General features: G+C 59.2%; 2 protein-coding genes, 1 long non-coding RNA gene and 1 other non-coding gene across 5 annotated transcripts; 2 read left to right on the plus strand and 2 right to left on the minus strand.

Moving 5' to 3' along the window:
- The first annotated feature begins 166 nt into the window (after positions 1-166).
- TRNAQ-CUG lies at positions 167-240 on the plus strand. Its single transcript has one exon. It is a non-coding gene; the product is annotated as a tRNA-Gln (tRNA).
- Positions 241-1,771: 1,531 nt separating this feature from the next.
- STX10 (syntaxin 10) lies at positions 1,772-4,831 on the minus strand. 2 transcript variants are annotated; one of them, XM_030301715.1, is made up of 8 exons: positions 4,715-4,829; positions 4,287-4,456; positions 4,050-4,144; positions 3,910-3,972; positions 2,662-2,769; positions 2,461-2,567; positions 2,270-2,364; positions 1,772-2,169 (listed from the first exon to the last, which is right to left on the minus strand). In XM_030301715.1, exons 1-8 carry the CDS (start codon positions 4,747-4,749, stop codon positions 2,093-2,095), a joined length of 750 nt encoding a protein of 249 aa, XP_030157575.1. In that variant the 5' UTR covers positions 4,750-4,829; the 3' UTR covers positions 1,772-2,092. The 2 variants fall into 2 exon arrangements, with proteins under 2 accessions (XP_030157575.1, XP_030157585.1); XM_030301725.1 differs by lacking the exon at positions 1,772-2,169 and having other exon boundaries at positions 2,276-2,364; positions 2,465-2,567; positions 4,715-4,831.
- A 2,941-nt stretch (positions 4,832-7,772) lies between these two features.
- Positions 7,773-9,673, plus strand: IER2 (immediate early response 2). The gene has a single exon (XM_030301738.1). The coding sequence runs from the start codon at positions 8,000-8,002 to the stop codon at positions 8,669-8,671; it is 672 nt and encodes a 223-aa protein (XP_030157598.1). The 5' UTR covers positions 7,773-7,999; the 3' UTR covers positions 8,672-9,673.
- A 2,031-nt stretch (positions 9,674-11,704) lies between these two features.
- LOC115504693 lies at positions 11,705-14,309 on the minus strand. Its single transcript, XR_003965763.1, has 3 exons — positions 14,248-14,309; positions 12,676-13,821; positions 11,705-11,916 (listed from the first exon to the last, which is right to left on the minus strand). It is a non-coding gene; the product is annotated as an uncharacterized LOC115504693 (long non-coding RNA).
- Between the last annotated feature and the right edge of the window lie 669 nt (positions 14,310-14,978).

A 14,978-nucleotide genomic window follows, 5' to 3' on the forward strand; every position in this document is an offset into this window, starting at 1 on the left:
CAGGAAGGGACGGTCGCTGCACACTAGGGCACCGTGTGCTCGGGACAGCCAGTGCAAACATCACACCTCAGAACGCCACTGTGAGGGGGGGCCCTGGGCCACAGCCCCTGCCACTGGGAAACAGGCTCCAAGCCAAGCGGCCAATAGCTTCCGCTTACGGCGGGGTGCCTGGCCTGGCTCAGTCGGTAGAGCGTGGGACTCTGGATCTCAAGGTCCTGAGTTCGAGCCCCACAGTGGGTATGGGGCATTCTTAAGAAGTAGCTTCCGCTTAACACCCCCTTCTGGCTACCCTAGTGTAGACACTGGGATATATGTACATCCCCCCAGGGCTGTTCCTACACACGCATGAGCCCTAGGTCCTACCTCAGTGTCCTACAGGATCGCCTCCAAGAAGGGCCTCTGTTGAGTTGGCTGCATGACAGAGCCACTGGCTCCCTCCCTTCTGTGGTCTCTTTGCCACCCCCAGCCCCAGATACACATCCTGAACACACCCACACCCTTCACGGCATCTGAGCCGTTGGGCCCACGCACGCATCAGAAGGAACACAGAAGTTGAGACGGTAAGTCCCGTTCGGTGGGCATCCTTTAAGATCCCTTGAAGAGCCACAGGTTCTGAGGCTATGAAGCCAAGATGTTCTCTCGAACCAGATGGGAGAGATGCAGATGTGTGCTAAGGTCTCCCCGATTCAGAAATGTCTCTAGTAGTGTAGGAAGGTTATTCACTGAGGTTAGGGAGCCCACCGAATCAGAAAGTGTTTGCCTTGGGGTGGAAAAGGAAGTTTCATCCCTGCCCGGGGCAGGTCTGGCCGCTCTAGTAACTAGCAAGAGCATCCAGACGGACGTCCTGGGGAGGTGATCAGGTGGGATCTCGGTCCCCAGGGAGGCTCGGTTGTACTTGAGGAACACCAGCCCCAGCCTCGGCTGCCACAAAGGGTTCTGACAGCCAGCAACACCACCACCAAAAATCCAGAGGTGACCGATCCAGTCACCTTGGGTAACGGGAAGTCTTGTCTGCCTTAACATGCGGGCAAACCCAGGTACGTGCGAACACCATCCCCTCCCAGAAGTGCACCCTTTAACCTCAGGAAGACTTGGAACAGAGTACAGAGAGATCAAGAGAACCCAAACCTCTAGTGGGTTTGCATGAAAAAGGGAATCGGCACATTGAACACGGGTTCTTTTTAAGGTTTGACAAGTCAGCCTAACGGAACAACACCCTTGTAACAGGCAGCACTTTGCGATGTGTAAATGAGCCACTAAGACGCGTGGTTCTGATGCGGGACTGCGTCACGCGCGGAATGGAAACATCTGAGATGGCAATCTAAGGTTCGCGGCACTTACGAGTTTTCCTGGCTCACAGGAATCACTCGGGCAAGCTGTGGCAAAGCCCTGGAATTTACAAACACTGCCTTGTCAGTGACCGGGTGTACATTAGAGCCCGGCGGTACTCGGGCGCCTCAGAAGTGACTTGCTCAGCTCCACTGCTGAGGCGGTTGCCTCCGGTGGGCCGAGAACGAGCAGAAGACGTTTAGACTAAACTTCAAACGCTCAAGGAAGAATCAGGCTTGGGGTTTTTCAGCCTCATCCGCCGTGAAACCAAGAAATAAACTGGCCTAGTCTTTTCTGCACCAAATCCTGACCACTGATACCCCTACTAGGCGCGTGCCTGTGCACGTAGGTACACACCCGGGCCCCAGCATGTGCAAGCAAGGGGCTCGCAACGGGAGTCCCATTTAGGGGACGGGCACGAGTTAACGAGCCACAACACACAGTAAGGTATAGACGTGTATTTAAAAAAAAAAAAAGCTGGGATTTTTATTTCCAAGTTGGCACGCGCGGAAGGCACAGGAGCAAACGGCTTCGGGGCACCAGAGTAGAAACGGGGAGGGGCGGGTCTGAGGTTCCCCTACCTCTGCCACCTCCTAAGCACACTTGAGACAGGACCAGTGGCAGGGGCTCTGGCCCAGGGCCCCGAGGGTCCCACTGGCTCCGGATGAGAACCTCGAGACCAGGAAGAAGCCCCTTCTCCCAGGGGGCAGGACCCTGCCAGCTCCCACAGCTAGAAGGACCGGCGCCCTGGGGAGGGCCGGCGTCAGAGGGAGAAGAGCAGGATGAGAACCAGAAGAAGCACCCCCAGCAGCACGACGATGGCACACCACTGTCGGCGATCTGGGGGAAAAGGGTCAGAGGTCACGGGGGGGTGGGGGGACGAGGTACCACCTTCGCCCCCCACCCACCACCCCTGAGCTGCCTCCCCAACGGGGCTTACCGTTCGTCATGTGGGATACTTTGGCCATCTTCCGGAGGACCCCATCCATCCGGGACTGGGTGTGGTCCATCTCGTGAGCAAAGGCATCCAGCATGCTGTTGACACCGAGATGGCGTTAGCCTCCAAAAGTTCTGGCACACCAGCGCGGCCAGCTGAGGGCACCCGGCCCACCCCCAGGATCCTGGCCTCACACGCCCTGCTCATCCAGCTCCTCCCCGACACGGCCAGACATGTGCTTCAGAACCCGGATGCTCCCGGACACCATTTCCAGCTGTTGATTCTGTTGGTCCATGATCAGCTGCAGATTGGAGGAGTGGGAACTGCCGTCAGCGGGGGGCCCTGAGCTGTCCGGAGGCCCCTCCGGCCCAGGATCCCCGACTACCCGCACGAACCTGCTGTGTGGCCTGCTGCTCCTCAATGTAACGAGAGGTGGCTGCGGCCATGCTGGCGTCCAGCAGGTCGCTGGATGGCTTTGGGGCGGCTGGCTTGCCTGTCAGCATCTATGGGGGCACAGACCACAGGTTCAGGGAGAGAGGGCCACTCACAGCAAAGCCACAGACTGGTGGCAAATCTAGATGGCTGTTGCTCAGGAAGGTGGTCTTAGGAATGGGATAGCCTGGGTTCCCCAAGCCCACCGCTTGCTAACAAGGTGACCCCAAGGTCCTATCAATTGACCTCCCTATGCCTCAGTTTCCTCCTCTGTAAAACGGGGAAGTTCCTGGGGCTGGAATGCGGATTGCCCCAATCCATGGGGGACTCATCGTATAAACAGATGTATTTAAGAATTTGGACTTTGACCCTCAAGGCAGCACACCTGGAAAGCCCGTGGGCACTGCTATAGGACCCCAAGCCCGTGCAGGTCTCGGCCCTACACCCTCCCAGATCCCACATGGGCATCCCATGACGGGTTGGAGACAGGCTGGATGGACACACAGAAGAAAAAAGTACCAACAGAGGCAGCTGGGGGAGTGCGCACAAAAGGCATACGCAGGCACATACAGGGCAGGCACACCCACGGAGGGAAATGGTATGCAAGGGACTGCAGATGGGGATCTACTCAGAGGCCAAGTTCACAGGCTCAGAAGTGCCAGGTATTTGGGGCGCCTGGGTGGCGCAGTCGGTTAAGCGTCCGACTTCAGCCAGGTCACGATCTCGCGGTCCGTGAGTTCGAGCCCTGCGTCAGGCTCTGGGCTGATGGCTCGGAGCCTGGAGCCTGTTTCCGATTCTGTGTCTCCCTCTCTCTCTGCCCCTCCCCCGTTCATGCTCTGTCTCTCTCTGTCCCAAAAATAAATAAAAACGTTGAAAAAAAGAAATTAAAAAAAAAAAAAAAAAGAAGTGCCAGGTACAGACACAGAAAAAAAAGGTAGGCATACATCCTGGAAACAGTGACGCAACAAGCAAAAAGAAAAAAAAAAAAAAGAGAGAGAGGGGGTGGGATACAGACCCGCACTAGGAGGCAGAAAGGATTCTACACCCAGAAAGAGCGGGCAGGTAGACAGCCAGGAACCAACTGCTCAGAGAAGATGGGCACTGACACAGAAGAGACCGACTGTTGTACGTGCAAGGGAGACGAGTGAACACACACAGAGGGGTCAGGCTTGGGCTCGGGTGGGTGAGGATGCTGGGTCCGGATGCCTTACCTCTCTCTTATTCCTCTCCATAAAGGCTATGGCTGCCGGGCTGACCATATGGTCCTTCATATCCTGGGGGGTGAGGACGCCATCAGAGAGTAAAGATACTCCAACCTCCCCACACTCGCGCCACCGAAAACTCTCCTCACCTGGACTGCCTCCCGCATCCGCTCCACGAACACCTTTCTCTCCTGCAGGTCTCCGGCTGGGAGCTTGAACTTTCCCGGGTTGGCTTCCACTATGCGTAAGTCGCGAGTCAAGGGTCAAGGCCAAAGCCAGACATGACCCCCTCCTCTGCCTCAAGCCCTCAACTCCACCCAGGTGTCCGGTTGCCCCCTGCCACAACAGTGGGCTCTCCCAGGACGCCTTGCAACCCCCCAGGATATCGATGGTCTCCTCCAGGTCCTCGAGGTCCCACTCGATGCTGCGCAGGCCATTCCGCAGTTCATTGGTCGTCCAGTCCAGCTCCTCGCGTCCGACCGCCGCGTCCTCTTGCAGGAGCTCGCACCAGCGCTGGTACAGCCCGCGGGCCGTGTTCACCGCCTTCTGCACCTCGCTGCCGGGCAGGGGCACACACAGCGGTCACGGCTGGGGGCAGGCGGTCCTCCCGCCGGCCACTGCGCCCCCAAACGAGTCAGGGCTCAGGATATCCTGATAACCCCCTGCGCACCCATCCCACTCGGCCACGGGTCTTCCCTGACCCGCGCACCCCGACGGCCGTGCCCAAACTGCCTAGCACGCTCTGCCGGACACGCGGGCATTGGTTGGCGGGGGGACCGAGCACCCTCTTCTCTCCCCCGTTGCTGTCACTCACCCTCGGACAACAAAAAACGGGTCCTCAAGAGACATGTCACACAAACCCCGCCCGAGGCCAAGCCCCACTCCCCTCTCGGCTTTGGTAGCGGGTTCCCTCCCAGCAAGAAGGGAAAGCGCCGCCTCCCCCGCCCCCGTCACGTGACCCGCATCACCATCGAGAACCTGGACGCCAGGGTAGAAAGAGAGGCCTCGGCCTCGGAGGCCCGCGCTTCCGCCCTCCTCGCGGCCATCTTTATTATGGGCAGAAACAGCTTCGCGTCCCCGTAGCTCGTCGCGCCCCCCCCCAGCAGAGTCCCAGTTAAGTCTGGCTGGGTTGGGGGTCGGAGCTCCAAATCTCTCGGTTGGAGGGCTAGCCCTTCGCATTGTTGCCGCAGCAACCTCAGTTTCCCTTTTGGGCAATGTGAATAATAATAACCTTCTTCACATCAGAGATTATGACTAGGGAAGGGGATCATTCGATTGGTAGAACCTCTCTCTCTTTTTTTTTAATGTTTGTTTATTCTTGAGACAGAGAGCAAGCGCCGGGGAGGAGCAGAGAGAGATGGCGGGGACAGAGGATCCCAAGCGGGCTCCACGCTGACAGCAGACAGCCCAATGCGGGTCTCGAGCCCACGAACCCCAGGTCGTGACCCCAGCACGACCCCCAATTTGGGGCGCCCCCAATTTGAAGACGCTCTTAACAGACTTCCTGAGCCTGCACCTTGATCCTGTACTCGGAGATCGTCCCAGCCCAGAGTTGGGAAGGGGTGGGGGGAGAGGTAGTCCTCCCCACTTTACCGCAGGAGGAGGAGTGAGGTGCGGGCATTCTCCGGTGGAGAGTCTTGCTGGACTGCCCCTCCTCTTTTGTTCTACGGAGGAGGGCGCCCCAAGATCGCCCTGGGGTGGGGTGGTTGTGAGTGGGAGCCCCAGAGATGCTTCTGGGGTGTGGGATCTTTCTGCGTGCGAGGCAGGAGTCGAAAAAAGGGGGCGTGGTGGTGGCTTCTGTATACAAGAAAGTTCTCGGTGTGTGGGGTCTCCGTCTGTGGAGGGACCAGGAATGTCTGGAGACTCATAGAGTGGATCCCTGTGTGACAGAGGCGATCTGTGTGACAAGGTCTCCGGAAAAGCACTCTTTTTTGGAGGGGCGGGGGGAGCCATCACTTGAATGGGGTCCTAGTCTGTCTCTGGGGAAGTCTGGGCAGGATGTCTGAAGTTCTTGGAGAGCCTGTGTTTCGGAGTCTCTCAGAGACAGAGCCTGGGCTGGGAATATCACTGTGGATTCGCCGTGGGGGTCCTGGGGGAGATGGGGGCGTCCTCAGCGGGTCGCCGTAGTGTGTGGCAGGATCGATGACTAGGGACAGTTTTTGGAGGGGTCAAGAAGATAAAATTGTTGAGTCCTTAGGTGCAGGGGGTGGGAAGGCGGGGCGTGGGGTTCTCCAAGGGTGCATGATTTGGGGGGGGGGTGGAGAAAGAACACCTGGGAGAGAACCTTGTAGGGAGAAATAATTGTGTGGGTCTCTATGGGGGAACAGGGACGAATGGGTCCTCAGCGAATCGCCCCTCGTGTTAGCAAGGTCTTTGGGGAGGGTCTCTGGGAGATGGCGTCAGTGGAAGCCCAGAGATCGCCCCTACCTGCTGGCGGGGGGCTTCCCGGAGAGGCGTCACGCCTTCTCGGCCGCCGGAGGGAAGGAAGCGAAGCCTTCCCCTCCTTTCCCGCCCGCCCCGCTAAACTCTGGTCCGGAAGCCCGGGACTACAGCCTTCCTTAGCGGCTGGGAGCGGGGGAGGGAAGGGAAGGGGGCGTGTTCGGAGGCCAGGCACCGCCCCCGCCCGCCCGGAAGGAGGCTGCCTCGGCTCAGAGCGGAGATCCCGGCCCCTGTCCTTATATGGGCAGCCGGAAGCGGCTCGCGCGCCTGCCCTACGTCATTATACCCAAATTTAGTCGTGGAAGTCTGGCGCTTCCAGTGGCCGGAAGACTCCGCTCTCCCTTCGGCGCGGCAAGCGGGGGAGGGAGACGAGCCTTCCCTTAAAGGGCCCTTGCCACGAATGAATGGAGCTATAGGAACAATTTTGCATCTTATTTTGGAGGAACTGGAGCAATAGGGCGTAGCGGAGGGTGGGGCCGATGTTTTCTATCTATCCGCTCTATCTCTGCCTTGCTCAGTTTACAGCTCCTACCCCAAGCACGCTTCCTGGGGCGCAGGGGCGGAGCAGGGCCGTGTTGTCTAAGGGGCGCAGCCACGTGTTCACCCGGACTGTCCTGTAGCCCGGGTCCTGCGTCCTGCGAGCACCCAGCCCACCCGTGGAGCTCGAGTAGAGGAAAGGGGCGGGGGGTGTTCGGTGTGGAGCGCAGGAATGACACCCAGGGCTGCGTTCGTGTCTGCAGACATCCAATGCCCGCGGAGTGGGCAGCTACGCCTAGGAGCCAGCCCCCGCTGCCCGCCTGCTTACTGCCTACAGAGAAGGAGTGAGGAGGGCTGGCTTAAGCTAGAAAGACGCAAGAGCTGGAGGCCCCAGTGTCCCCTTTCACTGCAGTGGCCGTTTATTCGTTTAGCAAACATTGGACGGGTCACTCTGTCTCGATTTCCCCAGCGGAAGAAATCAGGTACAGCAGTACCCTCCGCGGAGTGGAGGTGAGGCATTTAGTAAAGGAAAACCCTTAACAGCGCCTGACGGGTAGTAAGTGCTTTCGTAAGTGTTAGCACGGTTACTGATTCAAAAAATACGAATCGGTTACTGATTCAAAAAATATTAACTAGACACCTAGTAGCTGCTAGGAACTGTGCCCACGGAGGATATACCGGTTCGAACCCCGGTCTTCCCCGGTGCGAAGGGAAACTCGCTGCCTACAAGCCACTGGGGCTTCAAACGCAAGCACGTGGGTGGACTCTGATCCCCCATCCGCCGCCCTGCTCTTCTGGGCCCGCGCGCCTGCTCATTGAGGGCCCTGGGAAAGGAGACCACCCCGAGAGCTCTGCGTGGACTGGGGAATGCTCCCCCACGCCCCGACTCCCTCCCTTCTCCCGCCTCGGTAAATTCTACCCTGTCGCTTTAAGGAGTCTCTCGCCGTGGTGCGTTGGGAAGCCCGGATGCGGCTCTCGGATTGGGCGGGGCGTCTCCGTGACTTCACCCCGGGTACAAAAGGGCCCGGGTGGCGGGCGCCGGGGCAGAGCGTCCTAGCAGTGTCACGGCGTGGGTTGGCGCGAGGGGAGAAGCGTGAACGAGCGCGTAGCCCGGAGTGCACCTGCTACCTGTCCTGCCCAGTCAGGGAGCCCCCGCCGTCCTCGCCCCCGCCGTCTAGCCGCCATGGAGGTGCAGAAGGAGGCTCAACGCATCATGACCCTGTCGGTGTGGAAGATGTACCATTCGCGCATGCAGCGCGGTGGCCTGCGGCTGCACCGGAGTCTGCAGCTGTCGCTGGTCATGCGCAGCGCGCGAGAGCTCTACCTCTCGGCCAAGGTGGAAGCCCACGAGCCCGAGGTGCCCTTGCCGCCCGTCCGCTCCCCTGATCCTCGCCTGCACCAGTTGCGGGAAGCGGAAGCTGTAGCCGAGGCAGCGCCCCCCGACGGTGAGCAGCCTTCCCCGGAGCCTATGGACACGCGGGAGGCGCCGGGAGCCGCGGAGACCCCAGCTCCCTGTGCCCCGCGCCCCACTAAAGTCAGCCGCAAGCGGCGGAGCAGCAGCCTGAGTGACGGCGGGGACGTCGGACTGGTCCCAAGCAAGAAAGCCCGTCTAGAAGAGGAGGAGGAGGAGGCAGGGGCCTCTTCGGAGGTCCCTGATCGCCTGCAGCCACCTCCCGCTCAAGCGGAGGGCGCCTTCCCCAACCTGGCGCGCGTCCTACAGAGGCGCTTCTCTGGCCTCCTGAACTGCAGCCCCGCCGCCCCCCCGACGGCGCCGCCGGCGTGCGAGGCGAAGCCTGCCTGCCGCCCTGCGGACAGCATGCTGAACGTGCTCGTGCGGGCCGTGGTGGCCTTCTGAGGGTCCCCGAGCGGCGCTACGGGAGCCCAGAGCGCGGGCCGAACCGTCGGCCGGAGTGCGCACACCCGAGGCGAGGCCCGCCCCCGGGGGAGCGCCCGCTGAAACCGTGGAGAGGAGCTGCCGCCCGGGCTGCTGAGAGGCCTGAGGAGGGACTCTGCCCCCGGGGAGCCGTCGCCGCCTGTGCGCAGCGGCGGCGCCGAGGAGCCTGAGCGGGGAGCGCGAGCGCCTTCCGCCGAGACCTGCTGCGCCCACAGGTGCTGTCTTAACGGACTGGGACGTGGACCTTTCCCTCTCCTTCTGGGACTGGGAGCAGGGAGGCTAGGTTCTTTAAAACTCCTCAGGGTCGGACTTTATTTTTTATTGGGAGCTGTACTGCCCTTTCAAGGTTTTTCAATAGTTGGTGTTTGCATTTCCAACCTCAGAATTCCAGGCAGGCGCTCCCTTCCCCCACCAGTGACATACTTGTGCAAGCGGTCATCGTTGCGTCATGGGGCAGACGTGGGGAGCTTCCTGTTGCCTTGCGTGGGTGTGGGGCCTGGGAGGAGGGTCTGGGGTGTGGACCGCCCTGGGGAATGGGAGGAGGGCGTCCTGAGTCACCTCGCCCCGCGCGCTGCGGGTTTGTGCCCCGCGCCCCTGCGCCTTCGGCTGTATAGCGGGGGCAAGGTGGGGGCCCGATTTAATTTCAGGTTACAATTTTCCTCATCTGGTGCGTGAGAGGTGGTAATACGTTCCCAGTCTCCGGCGTGACCGTCCCTCAGACACACAGACACAACCCAGACGATCCTGGTCTGAATCACAAAATTGGGTGGGGGTGTTGAGAGCGCTTGTAAGGCTGCGCTGGGACCAGTTGCTGGTGAGACTGGGCCGGTTTGGGAAGGGGAAGATTCTTGCCAGGGCGTGCTGAGGTCTGTTTACCTTTACTGTGGTGGATTCTGTTTAATTTCATCTATCTGGCTTTTTGCTAGAAACGCCAGATAGGAAAATAAAGACCATTTGAATAAAGTCTGTGCTGCCCGTCTGGTTTTCTTCCCTGATGGGGGAGGGGCAGGGTTAAGGGGTCAGGAGCTGGCGGCGGCTTGCTGGGGCCCCAGAAACCGGTCTGACCGGCTATCACGTGGGTAGAGTGGGCGGGATGGGGCTGGGCCCCCTTTTCTTGGCCAGAGCGTTTCCGTGCTGGGTGCTCTGGTCCTCTGACTCCTTCAGCTCCCCCACATTCGGTGGTTCCGTCGAAATCCTGCAACTCGGGGCAGGCGGGGGCGGGGGGGGGGAGCGGAGAGGGCTTGACGAGTTCAGACCTTCGAGGGGGATTACCGATGGGTCCAGTGCCCCAAACAGAATTGGGAAGGCCACGCCTCCTTTGGAGGCTTTCGGAGGATGTCAGATCTCACTTCCCCCCACCCCACTTGACCAACTGAATCAGCTTTGGCGGGGGTCCCTCAGCTTGCGGGGGAGCTGAAGTGCGCTTTGGGGCGCCCTGTATACCCTTGTTCTTATCTCTGGCGGTACCATTTTGTGACTCAGGCTGGGAGGGGAGTTTCCCAGCCTCAGTCTCCCCATCTGTGAAGTGGGCCTCTAAACAGCTTCCCCGAAAGGCGGCCGTAGATTTAGAAACACCCCCCTGAGAGCCCTAGTTATTTGCTTTGGCTCTATCCCAGCTCCATTTTAGTCACCCCAGAGCAGAAAACGCTCATAACGTATCCAGTGCTGATTTAGGAGAGGGGCTGCGAGGCGTCGCCCCAGGGCGGGTGGCGGGGTGGCAGTTAGGAGGACAAAGGAGCCGCAGGTGCGGGCAGTGAGGGCGGCGGGAGGCGCCGGGAAAGCAGCCGCCCCGCCTCCAGACGGCTGGCTCCGGCCCTGCCAGCTTCCCGCGACCCCGGGGGACCTGACCCCGAGGCCGTAGGGTGGAAGGAGGAGGGTGAGATGGAGGGTGGATCCGCCCCAGAACTCCCGCCTCCGGCTCCCCTCCAGCCTCGTCCACCCACCCCGCTCCCCGCCTCCCTCTGGGTTCCCCCAGGGGAATCTAGCCCAGCTCGCCTCCGCGGCCACCTGATTCTTTCCTGGAGAAACACGGGAGACTTAAGCGCCACCCACTCGGGGTCCTGACCCGTAACTCCCCAGTGGGACGTGGCGGGGGGGGGGGGAGACTGGAGCCCCACACCCCAGCGGCAGTTCAGTGCGTTCGCGTGGGAGCAGCTCCCCTGAGAACCTGGCCTGCCCCGGGAAGTCCCCGGCGGCTGGGGAGGGGGCCCTCAGTGCGCATCCTGTCGCAGGAACCTCCTGGCCCTTCCTTCCTCCCCGGGAAGCGGTCAGGCTGATCTCCGCCCCACCTCCTGGGGGTTTCCGGGCTGGGGGCTGGAGATGATGAAGTGGGAGACAGGAGAAGCCCCCCCCCCATCCCTTTAATATATCCCCCTTCCCAAGACCCCATTCCACCCTTCCGAATAGGCAACATTGAATATTCGTCACAATAACCTGGGTTTTCACACCGTTACATGGCATCGGATCATTGGGCTAGGCCCTCTGGGGGAGTAATTCATGGGACAATAGTTGTGAAAACTAAAAGTGTCACAAGTCCCTTGACCAGCAGAGTCCCCCCGGGGGAACCTCAGGCCTGCAGCGGGAGGCTCCAGAAGGCTGTTCATTACAGTGTTGTCCACAGTACAAATTGGAAACAACCTACACGCCCATCCCATCTAACCGGTCTGGTAGAATTCGGACTATCCATGCCTCCCCGGAGAATAAATGGCCTGAGCGGGGACAGATCTACACTCTCTGGCGACACCAACGGCTCAGAACCATGACGCTGAGGGACAAGGGCCGGCGGCAGACCTTGTGGGGGTGGGAACACAGATTCTGGAGCCCGCCCACCAGGTTTACTTGCTTGCTGTGCAGCTTTGAGCGAGTCACTTCATGTCTCTGGGCCTCCGTTTCCCTGGCTGTACACTGTGGGCAACCATAGCCCCTACCTCTTGGGGTCCGTTGCGAAGATTAAGTGAGATAATAGATATAAAGGGCCTGGTGGGATGCCTGGCACACCGGAAGCGGTGTTATTTTATTATTGGTAGAACTCAGAATAACAGTGCCGTCCATTTAAAGGCGCATACAGCAATACAGGCATTTGGTGTGGCAATGTGGGTACAGATGCTGTGCTCATCCCAGAGAGCTGGAGAAATAGTTCCTGCCTCCAACAGCTCCGTGTGCATGAGGGTCAGCGTCCCCGCTCAGCTCCAGAGTTTGGTTTCATCCTAGGGATTTGACCCGGTTGACTCTTGCCTCCTCCCAGGCCTCCACACTTCTGGTTTCCTCCCACCTCAGGCCCTGGGCCTCTCTCTGGCTGTCTACACTCACCCCTTTGTAGGTAGTCTCATTCAGTCGCAGGGCCTTAAATGCCACTCTATGCCGGCTCCCAAATTTTGCTCTCCAGCCTGGACCCCCTCCCCCACCCCCAGGCTTTCTGTCCGAGGCCCCTTCCCATGTCTCCCTGGCCTCCCAACTGAGGAATCCTCCTTGGATCCCTTTTTCTCCTTCCTGCCCATGGCACCCAGTCACAGGTGCTGTCAACTTGACCTCTCATCCCACTCCACTTTCTCCACCTCCTGGCTCTGATGTTGGTGTGGGCTGCTGTTACCTCTCACATGGATCAGGGCAGTGGCTTCCCCCCTGCTCTCGCCCCCACAATCTATCCTACCCCGCAGCCACACAGATCTTCTAAAAATGCAAGTTGGATAATGTCACTCTCCAGCTCCCCTCTGCTTCATCCACCGTGGCCTCTTTTCTGCTTGGAGAACAGGCCAGGCATGTCCCAGTCCAGGGCCTTTGCACTTGGTGTTGCTTCTGTTTGCAATGCTCCTCTCCCAGACATCCATTCTCACTTTGTTCAGATCTCTGCCGGAATGTCACCTCCTGGGAGAGGCCTTCTTTGGCCATCTGATCTAAAGACGCTCCCCACTCTGCCTCCCAGCCCCTTTACCCCTCTTCTCAGCCTTCCTTCAAACACTACTCACCGTCTGGAAGGGTAAATTAATGTTCTAGTTCGCATCTGTGTTCAAATGTCCGTCCCAGGAATGCCCAACCCAGGCCTGGAAGAGTCGATGCGGTTGTCTGGGGGAGGCAAGTGCTAAGTGCTTAGTAGTTATTGTCGCATTTAATCAGTGGCTGCCCATGACTCTTAGCATAGAATTTACCAAATTTCAGACCGTTGATGGCCAGGATTTTTGTCATATCTGCAAAACAACTGTACTATTATTTACCTAAAAATTTTTCTGAACGTAAGCCACTTGTTAATCACGGACCATACTTAGAAGGTAACCTTTAATACAAGCTACAGTGAAAACAAAACAATGTCTTAAGATTCTGCTGAAACAGTAGCCAGTATGAGGGTCCAGACAGCTTTCTTAGTTAGGCACAGAGATTCGCCACGGTTTACGACACATTATTACCACAGGAGACAGGAAAGGGCCTATCTTCAGTCAGAAGACTAGGGAAAGTCTAAAAGCTGAAAAGAGAGAAACAAAGGGATTCGTCCTCTTATTTAAATAGCATTGAATCAGTTTGGCCACCGTTTCAGAGTTAGAAAAATTCTGCCTCTGGAAGAGAGACAAAGCTACAAGTGCCCCCCATTTTGGTCCAAGACCTTTGTTTACGGACGCTCAGATTAGGAGCTTTTTTTTTTTTTTTTTCCCTGTAACATCACAAAGCAATTTTATACTCGTTTCTGGGTTTGTCTCCTCTTCTGGCCTGGGGCCTCCTTTCGAGGCCAGAGACGAGTCTAGCAGGTGCTTGCTAAGTGGTTTTTGTGAATGAATGATTCATTTGCAACCTCTCCTTTGAGACTGGTCCTTTTAACTCCACCTTTTACGGATGGGAAACTGAGGCCAGAGAGGATCGCCCTGCAGGAGAGCAAGTAAGGGACGGCTCTAGTCGTGTCGGCCATCCAAGATCCCCTCCACTCTCCTCTCGGCAGGACCTAAGGGACAGGCGCCCCGCTAAAGCCTCCGCAAACCTGTGAAAGGGCTGAGCCACAGAAGCAGCACCCGGACCGGTTTGCCCGGTTCCAGGAACCTGGGGCGAGGTCCGCGCGTCCGAGCCGGGAAGGCGCAGGCCTAGGCCAGGCGGGGCGGGGCCTCGATCTCCGCCAGGAAATGTGAGTCCTAGGCGGGAAGGTCGAGGTCAGTAACTACCACAACGCGGGGCGGAGCGATCGGGGTGTCAATCACAGACGGGGGCGGGATAGACGAGTTCACCTCGTCTCGCGCTCTTTCCCCCGGGTCCCGCCCCTGCGCGCCGCACGGAGCGACTTCCAAGAACTCCCAGCGCAGTCAGTGACTTGGGCCACGCCCCTCGCCCCCCCAAACCGGTCTCTTCCGGAACGGATTCCGCCCAGGCTCTCCGCGCGGGGCGCCCCCCCCACCCCCAAAGCACGCCCCGCGGATGCGGGAGTGGGACTTAGGGGCCGGGCCGGAAGGCGGAGGCCGCGCCGGGGCGTGTGGGGCTGGGGGCCTGATCCGAATCAGGTAAATCGCGGAAGGAGCGGGAGGGAAATGGGGCTGCGAGAGCTTGGGGTTCATGCTACCCACCGCTGTCGTGCAGGCTGCTGAAGCTCCCCACGTGTCCAGAGGAGCCCAGAACCCCACACCGGTGTCCACGGGGAACCAGAGCCCCCGCAGCAGTGTCTCGTGGCGCTCGGATCCACACACGTGTGCTCAGGGGCGTCCACACCTTCCCACCTGTGTCCACAATGGGTCTCACTAGGGCACTAGGGTCTCACTAGGGAACCTGTTCTGTTCCCCCAGGCTCAGCCTGGAGGTTTATTCCGCCCACCTCGAAATTTGTGTCCAGGAGAGCTGAGCCCAAGGCCTAAGGCCCTCCACCTACATACCCAATCCGTCCCTAGATCGACCCCCTCTCCCCCCAGCACGTTTTTGGCTCTCAGTGAAGAAATAACCTCAACAGGGGCGCCAGGGTGGCTCGGTAGGTCAAGCGTCCCACTTCGGCTCAGGTCATGATCTCACGGTTCGTGGGGTCGAGCCCCGCGTCGGGCTCTGAGCTGACAACTCGGAGCCTGGAGCCTGCTTCGGATTCTGTGTCTCCCTCTCTCTGCCCCTTCCCGCTTGTGGTCTGTTTCTCTCGCTCTCAAAATTAAATAAACATTAAAAATAATAATAACCTAAACATTCACTGCCCCCCTCACTCCTTCAGCTCCCTCCCGCACCTGGGCGGCTCCCCTGGCCCCCTGGGGACCTGCCTTTCCTCGCCGGCCACCGACTGGCACCAATTAATTTCCTCCTCCGTCTGTCCACCCACATCT

This window comes from Lynx canadensis, chromosome A2 (genome assembly GCF_007474595.2).
Source record: "Lynx canadensis isolate LIC74 chromosome A2, mLynCan4.pri.v2, whole genome shotgun sequence".
In the NCBI taxonomy this organism is placed as follows: Eukaryota; Metazoa; Chordata; class Mammalia; order Carnivora; family Felidae; genus Lynx; species Lynx canadensis.